Below are 22,340 nucleotides of genomic sequence, written 5' to 3'. Positions count from 1 at the left end.
CATCGAGGAGGGGGACCAATTTCTGTGTTTTGATAGACATTTACCCATATTTTCAAGTGTTACTTGAGAAATTTTGCTACCGGAATGTTTAGGGGCTGATTTGCGCATTCCAAAATGGTCGTAAACACCCTAAATTTGACGTTAATGACACATACATGCTTTTCAACACTTTTCATATTGTGATAACTCAAAGATGAAGTGCCAAAATACATTGATACCTTCTGTGATGATAGTCTGTAATTGGTATTAAAAGGATATATCTTCAGAAATAGTTTTTATTGTTGGTAATGACCTTGAAAACACACCTAAAATTCAATAAAAACAGTAAATTGGCTAATTTTCCAGAATTATATGGCATTCAAATGGTGTTTACATTGACTTTCAAATGGATGTCATTTCAATACAAAGGGTGAGCTTAAGCCAAAACTTGATAGACATGTTCAACTTTTGTTCTACTTTAAGTAACATAAAACATTTGAACTCAAAACTATATCATTTGACCTTGAAATTATTCCAAATATAGCTGATTATTGCTTTGTAAGTAGCATATTCAAATTGCGCGAGTACATTGCACTTTGCAACACATTTCAAAATAGATTTTCTCATAGAGAGAATACCTGATCAGGCTGATATTTGCAGTATTGGTAGTCTGTAAAGAGTTCTTGGAGGATCTACAGATTAAGTACCTATTCTCTCATGACAATGACCTTGAAAATACAGCTGAAAATCATGAAAATCAATAAATCATACAATTTTCATTAGTAATCTGTTTTTACCCACTTTTCACTGTGTGTTATTCCATCTTAGATTGTGAGATCATGCTAATAATTGCAAATCATGTTCCACTTTTGGTCTACTTTAAGCTACATAAAATATTTGAACTCAAAACCTTATCATTTGACCTTGAAATTGTTCCAAATATAGCTATTTGTGCTTCATAAGTAGCATATTCAAATCACACGTGTACTTTGCAACACATTTTAAAATGGATTTTCTCAAAGAGAGAATACCTGATCAGGCTGATATTTGCAGTATTAGTAGTCTGTAATGAGTTCTTGCAGGATCTATAGATCAAGGAACTATTCTTTCATGACAATGACCTTGAAAATACAGCTGAAAATCATGAAAAATCAATAAATCAGACTGAACTCAAAACCATATCTTTTGACCTTGAAATCATTCCAAATATAGCTATTTGTTGCTTCATAAGTAGCATATATTCAAATCGTGCATGTACATTTTACTTAGCAACACATTTCAATACTTGGAAATAATTTCAAGGTCAAATGATATGGTTTTGAGTTAGTCTGATTCATTGATTTTTCATGATTTTCAGCTGTATTTTCAAGGTCAATGTCATGAAAGAATAGTTCCTTGATCTGTAGATACTCTAAGAACTCATTACAGACTACTAATACTGCAAATATCAACCTGATCAGGTATTCTCTCTTTGAGAAAATCTAATTTGAAAAGTGTTGCAAAGTACACGTGTGATTTGAGTATGCTACTTATGAAGCACAAATAGCTAAATTTGGAACAATTTCAAGGTCGAATGATAAGGTTTTGAGTTCAAATATTTTATGTAGCTTAAAGTAGACCAAAAGTGGAACATGATTTGCAATTATCAGCATGAGCTCACAATCTAAGATGGAATAACACACAATGAAAAGTGGGTAAAAACACTTGATTACTAATGAAAATTGTATGATTTATTGATTTTCATGATTTTCAGCTGTATTTTCAAGGTCATTGTCATGAGAGAATAGGTACTTAATCTGTAGATCCTCCAAGAACTCTTTACAGACTACCAATACTGCAAATATCAGCCTGATCAGGTATTCTCTCTATGAGAAAATCTATTTTGAAATGTGTTGCAAAGTGCAATGTATACTCACGCAATTTGAATATGCTACTTACGAAGCAATAATCAGCTATATTTGGAATAATTTCAAGGTCAAATGATATAGTTTTGAGTTCAAATATTTTATGTTGCTTAAAGTAGAACAAAAGTTGAACATGTCTTTCAAGTTTTGGCTTAAGCTCACCCTTTGTATTGAAATGACATCCATTTGAAAGTCAATGTAAACACCATTTGAATGCCATATGATTCTGGAAAATTAGCCAATTTACTGTTTTTATTGAATTTTAGGTGTGTTTTCAAGGTCATTACCAACAATAAAAACTATTTCTGAAGATATATCCTTTTAATACCAATTACAGACTATCATCACAGAAGATATCAATGTATTTTGGCATTTCATCTTTGAGTTATCACAATATGAAAAGTGTTGAAAAGCATGTATGTGTCATTAACGTCAAATTTAGGGTGTTTACGACCATTTTGGAATGCGCAAATCAGCCCCTAAACATTCCGGTAGCAAAATTTCTCAAGTAACACTTGAAAATATGGGTAAATGTCTATCAAAACACAGAAATTGGTCCCCCTCCTCGATGGGACGGGAGGTGATCCGTGACCTTGAACTTGGCATCTTTTGAAAAAAATCCAACTTTGAGGGCGCCCTACAGGAAAACGACACACACTCTTGGGTCAATTTTTTGTAATTCTGTTGAGTATATGAAAGTCCATAAATGTGCATAATATTTGGTTCTAAGCTAATTTAGTTTTGGATTTATGAGCCTCCAAACATGCTTCTGAAATCATTGACACGGATGCTTAACACCATTTTCGGTGACCTCGTGTGCGAAATCCGGTTGACAGGTCCGCGCTACAGTATACCCTGCATGTTTAGACCAAAAAGTTCTTCCAATTTACTTAAAATGAAGACTGTAATCAATCAAACTTTGCTGCATTAGTCAATCAAAAATAGGCAATTTTATTTAAAATAATTTCTTTGAGTGCGCACTGGTTGCTATGGGAGGCCGTATCTTAGCAACCATTTGACCTTGGGGCAAAATATTTCAGATTTTTCCGTCAGACACTTGGGGCAACATTTGGTGCGAGTTTAAAGAAAATCGAAGAGGGTCGGGTGACAAGCATTGGTTGATTTGATGTGGATTGACCCAACAAGCTTGCTCTCAGCCACTCAGACGCAAGGATTTCAGTAGCTTATAACAGATAGTCAGTGAAAATTTCTGAACATTTTATTTCATGGAATGGTCTCCATGTTATAAACTTACCTTGTAGAGGACTTGATCTGCTGTGCTGACAAACTGATTCATGTCTGCTGCCCTCTTCTCCTCCTTTCTCAGTTGACCTTTGACCCTCTGACCCCTTCTTGACCTTGGGTGAAATTTGGGCTATCTGCTGGTGTACATATCTAAGATGAATCGCAAGCTGTCCGGGCCCAGAAAACTCATAATTGCATAGATGGCACAGGGAAGATTTGGTTTCTAAGGAAAAAGCAGAAGAAACTTGCATTATCATTCGGTGGATTCACACTACGGTGCGCCACCTATTGGTTGCTGCGGACAGGCCGAACTTTGCAATGCCTAATGGGAAAAGTTGACATCTGTTGCGCGATGCATGCGAGACGCTGCACTGGCCACTTGTTTTTAGATCCATTTTTCATCAAATTTGATATTTCCTTTTTTTTTCATTGGAAATCATGACTGATTCACAACATACAATTTACACTAAACTGGGGTGACTTTGGACACAACGGAGAGGGGTGTTGTTTCGTTGGTAGTGATAGTTACATTTATATAGCACTTCATATGTTGGTTTCTAAGCACTATATAAATGCAACTATCACCACTATTACTATATTAAAAGAAACAACATCCCTCTTTGTTGTGTCCAAAGTCACACCAGTTTACGGGTAACAAAAACAAACTTTTGAAAATGCTGCATAATCTTTAATATCATTTGCCACTCTTAATAAATGTATCTCATTTATCTAAATCTGCAAATATGGAAAGGTTCAATACTGCAATGAATGGTGATTTTCCAGGGGGCTGTTTCATAAAGCTGTTCGTAAGTAAAGAGCAACTTTATAAGAATGACCGGTGAACCTTTCTTATGCGCTAAACCATCGCCGATGAATATACCATTTACCACAAGAAAGGGTCACTAGTCATTCTTCAAATCGCTCTTAACTTTACAAACAGTTTCATGAAACACCTACATGCACCAGGGCATCTTTTGAGCATTTTGGGGGCAAAATGGCCCAACCCTTGTCTAATTTTTTCACCGACCTAGTCAAACACCACTTAACCTACCTGGGGCCCGTTGCAGAAAGAGTTGCAATCAATCCCAACTCTAAAAATCATGCGCAACTTGATTTTCAACCAATCAACAGCGCGCATTTGGGACTTGCGATTGATTTTTTGGCTTGCGTTTAAACGCAACTCTTTCTGCAACGGCCCCAGATGAACTGTACAGGGGAGACTGGGGTAAATAAGGCCCCCAGTTCACTGCTCAAGTTTACCAGTGTCAAAGGAATTCCTTTGTGTGTATGGTATTATGGACAGTTCCTTTGCAAAAATCTTGAAATGGGGCAAATGAGGTCCCCCGACAACCATATTCAGAGCTGCCAACCTGAATGTGATTATTTCAGTATTGAAAATCAGTATTTTGGTGAGGAGATCAGTATTTTCAAAGAAATGCCACAGGACAACACACAAAACTGAAACTTTTTATCAGTATTCTTCTAATTTTTCAGAGCTAAATACGGAAAATCTGTACTACTGCAGACTGCTCATTAATAAAATGAGATTGATTAGATCTCATATTTCTATTGGTTCTAATCATGGTTCTAATGCTACATGCATTAAAGAGATTAGATATTATGAAAAAAGGTGGCCTACATTGTAATTATTATTTGTTTGGTGTCACCTGTGCCTGGGAGGCGAAAAGCGAACTGAATCATTATGACCCACAGGTCTCTCCTCCCGATATAACTGATTGGGGGGAATGCAGGTGGACCACTACACCGGGGTTTCCCTCTACTCCTATACGAATAGTGCAGTGGGTTTCTTAACGTGCAAAGTGGTGACTCTCCTCTACACGGGGCCTCCATTTAACATCCTATCTGAGGGACGGAGTGTTTTCCATTGTAACATAGTCTGCATCTATGAAACCTGGGAGAGACGTTTACACACAACGCACTGGCTTCAGTCAGCCACCCGGGGTGGACTCGAACCCATGATCTTTGGTTCGACGGGCAGATGCGTTACCACGTCTAATTTACCCCATTCTCCCTAGATAAGCCAAATTTTCGTTTGACAAGGAGCATTATAGACAAAGTAACAATTTAAACAATCCACGTAGTAGTCTCTGACAGAAAAACCCATGTTATGGTTCATTATAGACCAGGGATTCGTTTCATAAAACTTCTTACGATAACAAATTTACAATAACAGTTAAAAGCCACTGAAATCCTTCAACCTGATTGGCTGATGATTAATTTGTTATAGAAATCTTGCATTTGTTATTATAACAAGCCTTTTATGAAACAGGACCCAGGACTCAGGGTACCAAGCATTTCAAGAAATAAAAAAATCCCATTAGGGCCGTCTGCACCATCCCGAGTCTTCAAATTAGCATGCTATTTCTGATCCGGCATATTATCCTGCTCTGAACAATCTCCAAATTATTTGTAATGGAGACGCAATTATCGCGCTAGTTCGCAAGATTAATCTAGAGATTGCAAAATCCCAAGTCAACTTGGGATTATTTGCAAAATAGTGTGCTATATAATGAATTATCCTACTAATTTGCAGGTGCAGACACACTCAGGATTATTTATTCACGGCGTCAGACCATAATACATTGATGCCTTGCTCAAGCAGGAATCGCTCTTCTTGCGATGGTGGAGAAAGGGTTTCTTGAATCTTGAGATTAATCGCGAAGAAGGCAGATCAATGCTAAAATCTCGAGATAGAGCAAACTCGGGCTGGTGCAGCACCGCCTTTAGTTTTCCATGCTAAAAGTACATAACTTCCATGATAATCAGTTCAATTTCACATACATGTGTGGTGCTATCCCCCTTAGGACTTATAGTGTACATAATCATGATTAAATAGAGGCTTAATTCAGGTAATGTGCACTTGTGCTATAGTCAAAGAGGCTACACTATAAAGTCACGATAGCAAGTCATCCAATAGACTAGATACTATTTTGATGCAACAAAATGTAACAGTCTATAACGGTCACTTGTCAGTCTGGCAATTTCAACTGGAACAATTTAAGTGCATTTGACAAGTAATCCTTAGCAATGGACCATTTATTATTGCGGCATTCTTCCTAAATACCATGGAAAGAATTTGATAGAATGATGGTAAATTCGATCTTCTCCACAACTTTTTAAATAAATAAGTTAAAGAGAAATTCCAGTAGTTGCAGTAAACACTGATTTCATGAGAAAGTCTGTAAAACAAGGCTTAATTGTCAGTATATCATCAAGGATCTAGATCTGGTACAGTTACATTAACTGAACTTTGTGAATCTTGAAATCTACGCTGAAAATGTTCACACCGAAGATCCCCAACACAGATAAGCGCACGTGGGACAATGTATAATTATTGCTTAGAGCGTCGGGCCCGACGCTCTACCCGAATTTTGTGCTTATTTGCTTATTTCTTCCAGAATCCTTTGGCACATGCATTTTATTCATAAAAACAGACACTTTGGTGGTCATTTCATTGGATTCTGCACGAACTTATTTTGATATCGTTACCAAAACTAGCATTTTCCTTTAACTGATTACCTACTGGATTAACTGGAACCAGGCATTCCCTGTATAAAGCCTATGGAAATAACAAATGTCAGTAGCCAACTGGTTAACCCATTGCCTACTGGAACCGGGTTTTCCATGTACAAAGCCTATGGAAATATCAAATAGGTCAGTGGTCGATGGGTTAATCACCTGGAGTAGAATTATCTGTTTGATTCATTTGTTCTTCAGCTTGTTCTGTAGGCTGGTCTTCTAGGTCTTCTGATAATCTGCGTGGAGATTTCTGCTTGCGCCGACAAGACATTTCCATCATTTCTTGAATTCATTGATTTCTTTCTGAAAAAGAGAGAGTGAAAAGAAAAAAATCATTTCAAGAGCTAAAGAGGTTTAACGTTCAAATGACTTTTATGCTTATCTGTATGTAGTGAGTGCGCAGCGCTCCATAAATCCACATCATCAACTTTACTCAGAAGTTCTTGTCACAAATAAAAAAAATTATCATTATTCTATTTTTTCAGGGGCTACTTTTGAAACCCAGCTGCGTAAGTTACCTGCAACACTGGAACTTTAACATTGCAATGCAATTGCAGTGAATAGCATTATTCATGGAGTCACTCTTTTTCTTATAATTTCAGTTTACCGGTAGTTTAGTTTACTCCAACGATGTTGTAAGACTAAGCCTGTCCATCGATCAAAATTAGAATTTTTATTGCTTCTCCTTCAGACAAAATTAGATGCACTACATGTATTGGCAGAGAGGCTTGGCAGGGGCACCCAAGGGTTCATTACCATCCTGCCTGTGGGGAATCTACAGGTAGGACTATGGTATGACAATGCTGTACACAGCACACAATTTAAAAAAAAATCATTAAAGTGACCAAAAATACCAATTTCCGTATAGTTGCAATTTATTTTTCATTAGCAACTTGAGGGTAATTTTTGTATTCACCAGAGCGCTCAAAAACTTGAATTTTAGGCATATTTTTGTGTACACCCTCTATTGGTGGAAAGTAATATGGCAAGACAATTGCTGTTTTTCAATTTTTCATTACGAAAAATTAATTTACAGAATCAAATTTACTTAAGAGCCAAGTTATATTGATGAATTGCTGTAATGGAACCTGACAGTGTAAAAAAATCAAGCATTTGTCCCAAAGAAAAAGAGAAAATAAGCCAAGCATTGCCAACCTTATTTCACCACACACAGGGAGAAGTAACAGAGAACAAGGTTATATCATAACCTTGTTCATTGAATGAGTGTGGCAGGGGTTTCGTAGACAGCAAAAAATCCATGAAAAACACACAAATTGATTGTGATTGATTGCGAAAACCACTCTTAATCGTCTATAGGCAATATTCTCCCATAGCTGATCCAATCTATTCTTAAATGCAATCACTGAACAAGCAGTTACTACATCTTCTGGGAGACTGTTCCACAAATCTATCACTCGGTTTTTAGCAAAGCGAAAGACAAACTTCCGCACATCATAGTCTAACTTGGGAATGACTACATCTCGTCTAGATCTAGCCTAGCCTTTGTGGAATTCAATCAAGACCAAGGACCTAACCACCCCAAGCTCCCATCTAGGCCCTAAAATTAAATAGGCAGTGTATACAGCCACACGCGTGTGTCTTTACCATCCAGCCACACGCGTGTGGTTATATCCAGAACACCTATCTGTGGATACCGCCACACACCGCCAGTAATAACAGTAAAACGCGTATGTAGGTCTGACCGTCTATATCACGATAAAAATAACCTCATTTCTTCATTAAATTCTTCTAAACCACTCTGATTTCTTTAAATCGTTTCAATTTCATTCTCACCGTCTTCTCTCCTTGCTTTTCTTGTCTTGTTACAAAAGGCCGCCTGTTAAATAGCAAATTCTCTTTTTCTACTTGTGTCGATTCTGGCTTCCTTCGCGGTGGCAGACCCATACAGCGTTAGCGCAGCGCAGTAGTTGACATACACAGTTTGGGTTTACGTTTGGTACGAATTATGAATATTCATAACTTAGTAGTACGTCTTGGTAGTGCTTGCATGAATATGCATGATTTCATTTTTACGATCTCCTGCTAACGATATCGATAGCCTCAGGAGATGAAATGAAAACAAATACTTAGTAGATGGATAGACAGATAAAATTTAGATAAACAGGAAACAGAGAGTGATAGACATATAGATAGATAGATAGAAAGATAGATAGATAGAAAGATAGATAGATAGACAGAGACACCGGGGATAGTGGACAGATAGATCTGACAGAAAGACAGAATATATAGGCCTGGCATTAGAATGAAATATGAAGAAAATAAATGAATCTATAAGTATTAGATTTATAAGTACCTACATTACTACTAAAACAAATGATTGGATAAATAAATAAATGAAAAAGTAGACCTAGGTAAACTTAGACTTCTGGTGATGGGAGAGGGTCATAATGTATACATCATAACCACTGGCGTAGCCAGGAATTTTGAATTTACATTCTCCTTGCCCCCCCCCCTCCTGTTGAAAATTCCTGGCTACGCCAGTGGTTATGATATATACATTATGACCCTCTCCCATCACCAGAAGTCTAAGTTTACCTAGGTCTACTTCTTCATTTATTTATTTATCCAATCATTTGTTTTAGTAGTAATGTAGGTACCCATAAATCTAATACTTATAGATTCATTTATTTTCTTCATATTTCATTCTAATGCCAGGCCTATATATTCTGTCTTTCTGTCAGATCTATCTGTCCACTATCCCCGGTGTCTCTGTCTATCTATCTATCTTTCTATCTATCTATCTATCTATCTATCTTTCTATCTATCTATCTATCTATATGTCTATCACTCTGTTTCCTGTTTATCTAAATTTTATCTGTCTATCCATCTACTAAGTATTCGTTTTCATTTCATCTCCTGAGGCTATCGATATCGTTAGCAGGAGATCGTAAAAATGAAATCATGCATATTCATGCAAGCACTACCAATACGTACTACTAAGTTATGAATATTCATAAACGTAAACCCAAACTGTGTATGTCTACTACTGCGCTGCGCTAACGCTGTATATGGGTCTGCCACCGCGCCGCGAAGGAAGCCAGAATCGACACAAGTAGAAAAAGAGAATTTGCTATTTAACAGGCGGCCTTTTGTAATAAGACAAGAAAAGCAAGGAGAGAAGACGGTGAGAATGAAATTGAAATGATTTAAAGAAATCAGAGTGGTTTAGAATGTAAGAATTTAATGAAGAAATGAGGTTATTTTGATCGTGATATAGACGGTCAGACCTACATACGCGTTTTACTGTTATTACTGGCGGCGTGTGGCGGTATCCACAGATAGGTGTTCTGGATATAACCACACGCGTGTGGCTGGATGGTAAAGACACACGCGTGTGGCTGTATACACTGCCAATTAAATAATCATCATCACCTCCTTCATGTTGCTATTATTATTAAAATAATGATCATGTTTTTTATTCAGCTTTGTCGACAGATCAGGAATTGTCTGATTATTCAATTATTTATGAATTAAACTAAAGACAATGATGGTGATGATGGAGATATCGATTTTTGCATACAGAATCCTCAATCAAGCAATTTCTCATTTTCCACAAAAGATTGTGAATCACCGTTATGCAAAACTCACAGTTGTTCATTCATTCACATGCATTGCGAAGTATGAATGGAATTGGCATTTCCCGTTTCTCATTCACGTATGACCGGTATTTCTACACAGCTGTGTGTGCACGCGAGACACAAAATCAATGATGCCTCTCTCCGAGTCCGATCAACTGCCACTGGCTACAGTGCACTCTCGTCAACTCAACTCTCACTTATTTCATCATATTAACATCAATTGTACCATTTCCCCAATCACATCTTCAAAATGAAATTAAACAACAGAATACACACCTTTTATTTCACCCAGCTATGCAGAAGAGACTAAATTCGGTTGATTATGACTGCCTTTGTTCGCTTTTCTCCCCATCTTTTCCTTCGCGGAGGCTCCGTAAAGTTTACATTATATTTCGCGAAATTGACCTCTTCCCAATTGACTTTCCGGGTCGTGCCTTTTGGATGACCCCGGGGGAAAGCAACCTTTCCTCCGCGGGGTATGCCGTTGCAGCGGGTGGTCCTGTTGCTAGCCATCCGATAAACTTTTGACCAATCACAGCCCAAGGATGGATGCATATCAAATCAGTCAGTCACAGCGAGCCAATCAAAACGATTGCGTAACGACATATCGGACATACATTTTAATGTATTATATTGATCGAATTCATTGTCATCGCTGGGTATTCAGGGTTATCAAATACAAAGATGGATAAGAATAATTATAACGAGTCTTTGGATAGTATTGGAGTATTTGGCTTTGCCAGATAAATTGCGTACTAAATTCATTTCTTGTAATTGAATATTCGGCATGTAATTGTGATGTTTGTTAATATTTAAACGACTGCCCACACTCCATAGCTTCACAATTTACATTTCTTTTCATTTTTATTTTCTCCACAGTAGATATTGAGTATATATCAAAATCAAATTAATAACAAACTTCCCTCTCATTTCAATTAATGAAGAACTATGTTGTTTGATTGTTTATCTTATTGTTTTCCATTCCATTATTATCATCATCATCATTCCCATATTTACAGCGTAGTTATTCACCACTGAAATGTTCTACTTTGATTAAAGAAAAATTGAGCTCGGGCTTAACGCTCACATTGTTTATTTAGGCCTTATGGAATATCTGATCTTGTTTATGGAAATAAAGCTAAAATATTCTTGAAAGGGAAGCTTTCGGTTACAATTCCCTCCCCCTCCCCCCCCCATTCAAAACAAAATAAAACAAAACAAAAGAATTAGCTTTTAGCAGACGATGGAATGTGGATGAAAATATTTTTCAACCTCCCACTAGATTACCTACATAATTATGTAGGTACTCTAGTCTACCTCCCACCTCCCCCCTCTATCGGCGAAAGCTGAATCCGTCCCTGCCAGCTTGTGAAAAGTTTCAACATGATCTAAGTCATGTAAGTTTTATGTCTGAACTCGTGTTGCTATTTCAGTGTTTTATTGTTTTATGCAACTTGCATCATTCGAATAAGCCCATCCTATGCACGAGGAACGTGTCTTTTTTTCTTTATTTAATGAAATGGGTGGGGCATTTTCCTCATTATCGTTTAGTCCAAAGAATGTTAAAAACATAATATAGAAATGTTGCATCAAATATACATCGAGATCCATTTGACTATGTTGATGCTTATCAGGGCTAATTTCTGCCAATTTGCGTAAGTCGCTAAATTTCCATTTTGTCTGAGCTTCCTGACATTTTCATGGAAAACAGAAACATCTATACATGAACCGGTTGACTAGAACAGATAGACAATAGTATGCACATTATCAATCAAAGTTTGTTCTTTAAAGTTCAAGTCCACCTCAGAAAAATGTTGATTTGAATCAATAGAGAAAAATCAGACAAGCACAATGCTGAAAATTTCATCAAAATCGGATGTAAAATAAGAAAGTTATGAAAGTTTCGCTTATTTTCAACTAAATAGTTATATGAACGAGCCAGTTACATCCAAATGAGAGAGTCGATGATGTCACTCACTCACTATTTCTTTTGTTTTTTATTGTTTGAATTATACAATATTTCAATTTTTACGAATTTGACGATTAGGACCTCCTTGCCTGAAGCACAAAATGTTAAAATAATGGAATTCCACGTGTTCAGGGGGAATGAAACTTCATTTCACATGACAATGACGAGAAAATAAAAATATTTCATATTTCATATAATAAAATAAAATACAAAAGAAATAGTGAGTGAGTGATGTCATCAACTCTCTCATTTGGATGTAACTGGCTCGTTCATATAACTATTTTGTTGAAAATAAGCGAAACTTTAAAATGCCATAACTTTCTTATTTTACATCCGATTTTGATGAAATTTTCAGTGTTATGCTTGTTGAATTTTTCTCTTTTTATTCAATTAAGTTTTTGTTGGGGTGGACTTATCCTTTAATAAAGACACCCTAAAAACAAGCCCTATAATAAGCCAGTTCGGAGTTCCATTCTTCGCATCACTGGCAGATCAAGGCGGGGGGAGGGGGTAAAGCCGGCCCGTGACCCCCCCCCCATGTGAGAGGCACAAATAAAATATGTAATGAAAAAATGCCGTTAAAACAGTGTGTCCCTTTTGACAGTGGAGACTTCTTTTTTTTTGCTTGTCATTTTTTTTTCGTGGACGGAATATCCTTAATTTTGGTTAAAAACCTTTGTTTTCTCTTTCTTTGTTTTTCTTATCAAATCAGATATTCCTCTAAAAAATTTGCCCCCCGTCCCTTTGGAAAATTCTGGATCAGCCCCCGCTGCGCATGATCAGAAGAAGGTCATTCGTACTAAAAGTGATATGGTGGTTTATTATCCAATGAGATAAGCACCAACTTTGATGTTTTGATTATTCATATATTCTTTTGAATTTTGTTTTTCATTAGATCCACAAAAACAACAATGCGTCTACTAGCGACTGGTATTTCACAGTTGGCCCAGTACATTGTTATTGCAACTTCTCAATGCATTCAAAGGAAAAATGCAACAAAAACTTTCATAGAGTGTTCATTTGTGTGATATTCTGCAACAAAAATTTTCATAGTGTTCATTTGTGTGATATTCTGCATCCTGCTATACAGCTATATGTAAGGCATGCTTACATGGTATCTTGCTTTGAAATCTGCCTATCATAATGTAAAAAAAAATGAAAGTTCATTTGACTGAAATTGCCCATGAAGTATACCGAACTGGTCTATCGCCAAATGCCAAACATAAAATGGTCGTATTAGCTACTGTCCCCCACCAAAACCTTGATAACTTACATTTTTACTACATATTTTAAGAACATTCACCAGTTGTGTGCTCGAAATGCTTCAAGAAATGCAATAGCGCCCCGGTGATAAGCTCGGTGGCTTCGCTTGCAGGATTTCGACTTTCAAACATTTTTTACGCGTCATGCCCCCCCCCCCCTCCACAGAAAGAAAAATATGTGTACGGCCATGAACATAGCAACACTCAGCTATTGATTGAAAAAATACATTTTTCCAGGTTGAATTAACGGTACTTGGTTCACCAGGCACCTACCTATTCAAAGTAACGCTTATGTGTTTTCAATACCTTGTCCTGCATGGTGCACATGGTAAATAGGTATATACCTGCTGGCAACTTTAGCATGAAAAGCTATTATTTCGAAGTGGGATGGCCTTTGTGCCAACATGAATCAAACCACTCCTCACTCTTCACCCCCAAGTGCATTTAAAAGTGATCAAAAATATTCGTTATACAAAGCCTATTATATTTTAACAATAACGGCATTCCCAATGCGGGATTGAAAGGGAAAACCCCGAAAGTTGTTATTGTGATGATTATTATTTTTTTATGTAGAGGCCTATACAATTTTTTATTTGCCTGTTGTGTCCATGTAGGGAAGAATACAACGTTTCACAGTGTGGATTGCAGTGTAAAATAGGGTTCAAATCGCACGACATCACCCTTTACGCCGATTGCTTCATTGGGTAGCATTGAAATGATAGGGATTCATCTTAGTTATAAAATGTTATGTTGAAAGGAGGACATAATAGTGAAAGTTAGAAAGAAATTGAACAAGCAATAAGAAATCAAATCAAATCAAGAAATTTGTTATGGCTGCTTTAAAATCGAGATCTCTAAGACTATAATAATAATAATATAGGGTATTTATATTGCGCACATATCCACCTTGTTAGGTGCTCAAGGCGCTCCTATATTACCCGGCTAAGCTAGGCATTCATAGCGCACACAGCTGTTTAAGGAATTACTTCCTACCGGTACCCATTTACCTCACCTGGGTTGAGTGCAGCACATTGTGGATCAGTTTCTTGCCGAAGGAAATTACGCCATGGCTGGGATTTCAAATTGGCAACTGATGGGAAAGTAAAAAAGACCCAGTTCGCAGTTCCTCTCTGGGCGTTGTGGCTTGCGCCTGTAATCCAAGCTATGTGGGGAAGGTACGAATTGATGCAGAGGTTCGAGCTCTGGTCACGTCTTTCGGATGGTGACGTTAAAGGTCGGTTCCAGACGTAAATAATCATATCTGATTGATACACGTCTGACAAGACTCAAATACATGCACACACACACACACACACCTCTGCGCATGATCAGAGGAAGGTCATTGGTACTTAAAGAACAAGTCCACCCCAACAAAAACTTGATTTGAATAAAAAGAGAAAAATTCAACAAGGATAACACTGAAAATTTCAGCAAAATCGGTTGTAAAATAAGAAAGTTATGACATTTTAAAGTTGCGCTTCATTTCACAAAACAGTTATATGCACATCTCGGTTGGTATGCAAATGGGGGAACTGATTACATCACTCACTCACTATTTTTTTTGTATTTTATAATATGAAATATTTTGATTTTCTCATCATTGTCATGTGAAATGAAGTTTCATTCCTCCCTGAACACGTGGAATTACATTATTTTAACATTTTGTGCTACCGGCAAGGAGGTCCTTATCATCAAATTCGTAAAAATTGAAATATTGTATAATTTAAACAATAAAAAACAAAAGAAATAGTGAGTGAGTGACATCATCGACTCTCTAATTTGGATGTAACTGGCTCGTTCATATAACTATTTTGTTAAAAAATAAGCGAAACTTTGAAATGTCATAACATTCTTATTTTACATCCGATTTTGATGAAATTTTTAGAATTGTGCTTGTCTGATTTTTCTCTATTGATTCAAATCAAAATTTTTCTGAGGTGGACTTGACCTTTAAGTGACACGGTGGTTCATGAGATACACACCAACTTTAATGTCTTGATTATTCATATTCTTTTGCATTGTGTTTTTATTTATATCCTCGAAAACAAAAACAAAAACAATGCGTCCACAAAACGACTGGTATTTCTCAGTTTGCCAAGTACATTGTACAACATGCTATAAAATACATTCAAAGTAGAAATGTAACAATTCCTTCATAGAGGGTTCATTGGTGTGCTATTCTAGTCACCTGGTCTATTCCATTTCTTCAAAATGCTATGTAAGGCATGTTTACGTAATATCTTGCTTTGAAATCTGCCTATCATAATGAAAGAAATGAAAGGTCGTTTGACCTAAATCGTCCATGAAGTAACTACGAACTGGTATAGTATTATGACAAGGGCAAGGACAACTTCTAGTCACTGAACTTATAGGTCAAACGTAGACCTACTTATTATCAGAGATTTGCGGTTTTCATTCGAGTATATACTCCTCCCCCCGGGGCAGTAATCCAGGCAGTATATTGTTATTTGTCTTCATGAAAGAAAAACATATTCTGAAGTAAAATTTTTCAGAAAGACATTTTAGCCGTTTTATATATTGGAGTTCATGGACGAGTAGGCCTTGCAGGACCGACCTTGCCCTACATCCACTAGCGTACCTATAGACCAGTTCGTAGTTACTTCATGGGCAATTTTGGTCTAATGACCTTTCATTTCTTTCATCATGATAGGCAGATTTCAAAGCAAGATATTACGTAAGCTTGCCTTACATAGCAGGATGGAGAAATTGAATAGACCAGGTGACTACAATAGCACACCAATGAGCATTTAATGAAGGTATTTGTTGCATTCCTAATTTGAATGCATATCTTAGCATGTTGCACAATGTACTTGACAAACTGTGAAATACCAGTCGTTCGTGGAAGCATTGTTGTTTTTTGTGGATGTAAATGAAAACGACAATTCAAAAGAATATATGAATAACCAAGACATCAAAGTTGGTGCTTATCTCATTAGATTTTAAAGCGCCATGTCACTTTAGTACGAATGACCTTCTTCTGATCATGCGTAGAATCTTTTGATCATGCGCAGAAAGGAACTACGGACTGCCCCCCTGACTAGACACAACCCATGCAAGTGACGTATCCCTGCCCCCCCCCAAACGAGTCAGCGGCGTCCCCCCCTCCTTTTTTTTGGCTTGTCAATTTGTTTTCTGGTACGAAATCCTTTATATGTGGTTGAAGACTTTTTTTTTGCTTGTCAAGTTTTGGGCGGACGATTTTGCCCCCCTGTGGAAAATCCTAGGTACGCTACTGCCTACATCACTATGACATCACATATGCGGCCAATGAATGAATGAATGAATTCTCATTTGGTGTAGAGATTATAAAAAAATATTTAGGACTTTTGAAAATTTACAACTTTTTTTACTGTTGTCGGACATCGTTCAAACTTTCAACTATCAACTTGTCTGATTTTTTTTCCTCTACAAAGGTATTATTTGGGTTGGATTCCCCTGTAGGAGTTTCCTTCCCCCTTGCCTTCCTTTCTCGTCACCCTTCCCCCAATTCTTACCTCTTTTGCATCCATGGGCAGAAATCCCAGGAAGAACAGGGGGACGTGTTCCCCGGCCTACCTAAAATAGTAGGCGGGACACAATATCAAATCCCCCTTACTATAATTTGTATTTTATGATGGAAAGATCGAAATACAACATTAAAAATCGAAATAAAATATGTATTTTGGACGAGTTGACCTTACTTTTTGGATGATAACCCTTTTTTACTTTTTTTTGCTTGTCAAATTTTCCAGCCCCTTTCCTTCGAGGAAAGATTTGCGCCTTGTTTACATCCACTAAAGGCAGCAGCAAGAGCACACACTCCAAACATGCCAAAAGTATGTTAAATCGAAGAAAAGAGGATTGATATAATAATGATATTAATCAAGTGCTTTTACGGCGGAACGACGCCCTTACAGACGCCGCGCTTTACAGATATATTATTACTCCAGTCATTGTATCCCTGGGAAGCATTCCAACAAGACTCAGTTCCAAGACTCAATTGCAAGGCATACTATAATACTTAGGCTACCGGGTACCCATTTCAACACCTGGGTGGAGAGTGGCAAAGTGTGCCAACTAAGGACCCTAGGCCATGGTGGGATTCGAACACACTCACTAGCAAAACAGTAATCATGAATTTATATATTCATCAGTGGCAAAATAAGCCAAATAATTGAGGGGCTAGATAGAATGTATTGTGTAAAGTTTAACCAAAGTTGCGAGCGAGCAAACATTTCTGCATTTTTATCTAAAAATCAAAAATTTTGTTAGATTTTGACACAATATTCAGAAAATGATATCATATTTCACCCTTCTCTCATTTTCCTTATCTCCTCTTTTAATGGGGAATTCAGCCTTGGTTATAAAATGTTGTGTTGGAAAGGAGAACATAATGGAGAAATTAAGTTTGAAAGAAATCGGACAAGCAATAAGAAAGTTATGGCTGCTTTAAAGTTGAGATCTCTAAGACTATGTAGATTTCAAATTGGCAACCGAGTAAGTAACATCTGACAGGGGCAAGGACAACCTACAGGCACTGAACTTATATAGGTCATGTATAAAATTAGCGGAGTTCTATACCCATTCCCTCGGGGCAGTAATCTAAATATAAGAGTTTTATTTCAAAAGGAGCTAAATCCACTTTTAGTGTTTTTCTGTAAAACAAAGTATTTAATTCACCACTTTCCCTAATCTACAACTGTTTCATTTTCATATATATGATAGTGCTAACATCTCAGATTAATTAAATCATGTTTTTAAAAATTTAGTATTCAATGTTAATTTTAAGAATTTTTGAAATTTAATTTTTCATAATGTTAGCTCGTTTTGGAATAAAACCTTAGTTGAATGTCAATTTTTGCTAATTTAAACAGTCATGTTTAATATTGAAAATTGAACACGAATCACATAAACATTGCATGAAGGGTACATTTCACATCATATCTGATGTTTATCCATTGACAATTTTAAAAAGAAAAAAAAGGTGGTTTTTCATATTTTCTAAGGACCGTGACTTTTTGACGTTGAAGGAGCTAAATCCAAAAACTATTCATTAAAATAGTTAAATTATAGGCCTACTATTTTCATCAAAATTTGCACAGATTGTGTGTTTTATCCACAACATGTACCTATAACAATTAAGTTGAAAGCATAACTTTATGTAAAGTAGTAAAATTAACCAATTTTAAATGCCCAGGTAGATTTAGATTTTAGATTTAGATTTATTCATTTTCCGTTCACAAAGCACAACAAAATCAAACAATACATAGTCAAATTTAAAGTACATCAATCGAAATAAGGTATAAACAATTTAGTAGATTTAGCTCCTTCTGAAACAAAATCCTGTTGGATTCAGCTCCCTTTGGAATAAAACTCAAATTTGCGATCAATTTTTACGAATCCCCCCCCCAAAAAAATAATAAATGCGATATGGTGCATTTGATTTCCATGTCTGAACTTCATATTATATATATATTTATATAGAAATATATATATATATTTTAAAATCTACTTTGGTCAAAACTGGATTTAACCACTTTTGGAATCAAGCTCTTTATATAGCCCTTGTATATAATGTATATTGTTATATGTCCCATGAAAGAAAAATGTAATTTTAAGTAAAACTTTTTTAAAAATACATTTAAGCCGTTTTATATGTTAGAGTTCATGGAAGAGTAGGCCTTGCAGGGGACCGTCCTCGCCCAACATTACTATATGACGTCACATATGCGGCCAATTTGAGTTCTCTAAGGATGTAGTGATTACCAATATTTAGGACTTCTAAAAATCCACATCTTTCTTACTGATTATCCGATATTGTTCAAACTTTTACCTATCAACTTTTTGGATTTTTCTTTTTCCTCTAAAAGCAAAACTCTTGAAATAATCGGACTGTTTATACGATATTGTTCAAACTTTCACCAAACAACTTTTCTGATTTTTCTTTATTCTCTAAATACAACACTCTTAAAATATAGTTGGGCAAAAAATGGCCAACTTTTAACCAATCTTGGGCAACAAACTGCCCCCACACAACTATTGGTTAAAATATGCCAAAATTTGGTAATGAAAACTAATAATTAGTTAATAAATTTGCTCATTTTTACCAACATACATTACCCAACACAGTGGACAGTATGTTGCCCAACATTTGAAGTGTGAAGGTTTTATTTGGGTTGAATTCCGTCCTCCCCCCTTGCCTTCCTTTCTTGTCACCCTTCCCCTGCCAATAAGTTGCCTCTTTTCCATCCACTAAAAGCAGCAGCAAGAGCATACATCATATGGATACACCAACAAGTGCGCTAAATCAGAGGAACGAGGATTGACGTAATAATGATAATAATTAATCGCTTTTCCATCGGAACGCTGCGTCTCTAAGCGCTATTTTTTTTTATTTTTTGATTTCCCAACCTAAAGACTAGACATTCGTAACACTTTTTTCAAATTATGAACAGAATAGGAATTCAACTAAATAACAGATGAGAGTGCGAGCTGAAGTTTTTGATTTTCCAACCTAAAAACTGGACATTCTTAACAGCAATATAAAAATCATGAACAGAATAGGAATTCAACTAAATAATAGATGCGAACGCGAGCTGAAAATTTTTGATTTTTCAACCTAAATACTGGACATTCATAGCACTTTAAAAAGAATATGAACAGGATATGAATCTAAGCAATTAATGCGAGTGTGAAGCACTAGCTGAAAGTTTTTGATTTTCCAACCTAAAAACTAGACAATAACACTTTTCAAATCATGAACAGGATAGGAATCTTACTAAACAATAGTAGATTCGAGCACGAAGTGTGTGCTGAAGATATGTCATTTCTGGCCAAAAATTGGTATCATTGGCATATTTTAAAATCAAGGACAGGCTAGCTATTTAATTAAATTTTAATCAATGTGAGCGCGAAGCGCATCCGGATTTTTTTATTTTTTTTAAATGTCATCTTCTTTTCACCTTATAGCAATTAAACAGGAAAGTATCTGACTCGCAAAATGATTTTTTGTTTGTATATTTAGATCTGAAAACTGGATCTTTCAAGCACTTTGGAAATAAAGAAAATGCAGTTTATCTCAATAAGCAATGAGAGCGCAAAGCGCGAGGTAATATCTTCCTAAATAAATCATTTGATTTTATATATTTCGATCTAAAAAGTGAAAAAAATGAAGCACGTTGTGAAATAGAGAGATGGTTTTGTATTAATGCAAAGCGCCAGCGCTTTTTTTAAACAATACTTTTATACTATGACCTGAATGTTTTCTTTTTTTTAATTATTTCCCTCCCCTTTCATCATTTAATTTTCTTCCTCGTCCTATCTTTCTTTTTATTTTTATCCTCATCTTCCTATTTTGCGCCGCCAATAGGGGGAGGGCCGCCGCTTCGCCCCCTTGATTGATCTATGATGACCCCTCACACGGCAGGAATTTTATGTAAAAATTGAATATAAAAGTCTTGTTAATAGAGTATTTGAATACAAATTATGGGGGATTAAACATTAAAAAGTTAAAATTCACTGAGAAGGATTAATGATAACTCATGAAAAATATTCTTTTTACTGAGTACGGGAACAATGAAAATATATCATATACCAAGTAAATTTGGAATAAAGGGAAAATGGATTGGTTTAACAAAGGTATGTTTTTATAAGGTATGGAACATTCTCGTCTACCATCTATGCACTAAATTCACTTTCTTTTACTAAATTCCTTTTTCGCCATATTTATTAGTTATGAAATTGACAATGGCCAATCGATGCCATCAATGTCATCACTATTTGGCTGGCATATAGGGTTAGATGCGACTTCGAGAATAGCCGGGCCGGTATGCCTTTTCTTTTCCTATCCAAGTTCTTAACAAAAATATCTGTTATATATATTCCGGGGTGGGGGCATCTTCCGAGCCCCCCATCGATACGCCAGAGATAGTTAGGCCCATACACAAGCGAGGGCTGACAACCTATACATGAAAGAAGACCGATCAAGGATTCAAGTACATATCTAGGCCCGAAAAGCAGTCCATTATCCTCGGTCACATGAGGCCTTTCTTTTTGTACAGCCTCCGGTGCAGTGTTTCAATATTAAAGGAAAACTTTGTCATCAATAAAATGAGGATCGGGATCCCCCGAGGAAGATAGTAATAAATAAATAAATAAATGAATAAATAAATAGAATACAAATAAATTATAAGAAAAAATAATGATAATTATGATAATAATAATAATATGAAATAAAAATGAAAAATAAAAAAAAATAAGAAAATGAATAAATGAATGGATAAAAAAATAGAAGAACAAATAAATAAATAAACATATGAATGAATAAATAAAAAAATAGATAAATAAATGAATAAATAAAGGAATATATAAATAAATGAATTAATTGATGAATAAATGAATGAATATATAAATGAATAAAGAATAAAAAAATAAATGAATAAACAAATAAATAAATTAATTAATATATAACTAAAGAAAAAAAAAATAAATTAATTAATATATAAATAAAGAAAAAAAATAAATAGGTAAATAAATAAATAAGTGAATTAATTAATCAATAAAAGGGTATTCAAATATTTTTATCAGAGGGAGGAAAGACGTGGATAATAACCTTGGTGTGAAATTATGCTTAGCCCTCATGTATATCACCATGACCTTTGCTGACTGAGACAAGAATTTATATAATTTCATATTCGTTGCGTGAAAGATTAAACCTCAAAACGTATTTCATTGTCACCGTCACTGAATTGGTAAAAAGTCGTATATCAAGATTTAACATTTTTGAGAATAGACTGAATAGCGCTGAAAACCTTTTCGATTTTATTATTATTTTTTTTTACAC

General features: G+C 35.7%; 1 protein-coding gene across 1 annotated transcript in view; it reads right to left on the bottom strand.

Moving 5' to 3' along the window:
* The window catches only part of LOC121420074 (histone-lysine N-methyltransferase PRDM9-like), a 38,736-nt gene extending 28,070 nt beyond the window's left edge, over positions 1–10,666 (bottom strand). Inside the window, exons 1-3 of the mRNA XM_041614601.1 lie at positions 10,544–10,666; positions 6,828–6,971; positions 3,139–3,351 (exon numbers count right to left, since the gene is read on the bottom strand). Of these exons, the coding sequence (XP_041470535.1) occupies positions 3,139–3,351; positions 6,828–6,948 (334 nt within the window). The 5' untranslated portion in view covers positions 6,949–6,971; positions 10,544–10,666. The remainder of the gene's footprint in view (positions 1–3,138; positions 3,352–6,827; positions 6,972–10,543) is intronic.
* Positions 10,667–22,340: the final 11,674 nt, after the last annotated feature.

The sequence above is a fragment of the Lytechinus variegatus genome, chromosome 8 (assembly GCF_018143015.1).
Source record: "Lytechinus variegatus isolate NC3 chromosome 8, Lvar_3.0, whole genome shotgun sequence".
Taxonomy (NCBI): domain Eukaryota; kingdom Metazoa; phylum Echinodermata; class Echinoidea; order Temnopleuroida; family Toxopneustidae; genus Lytechinus; species Lytechinus variegatus.
Note: the sequence above shows the minus strand (reverse complement) of the source record. Positions and strands in the feature narration are given on the sequence as shown.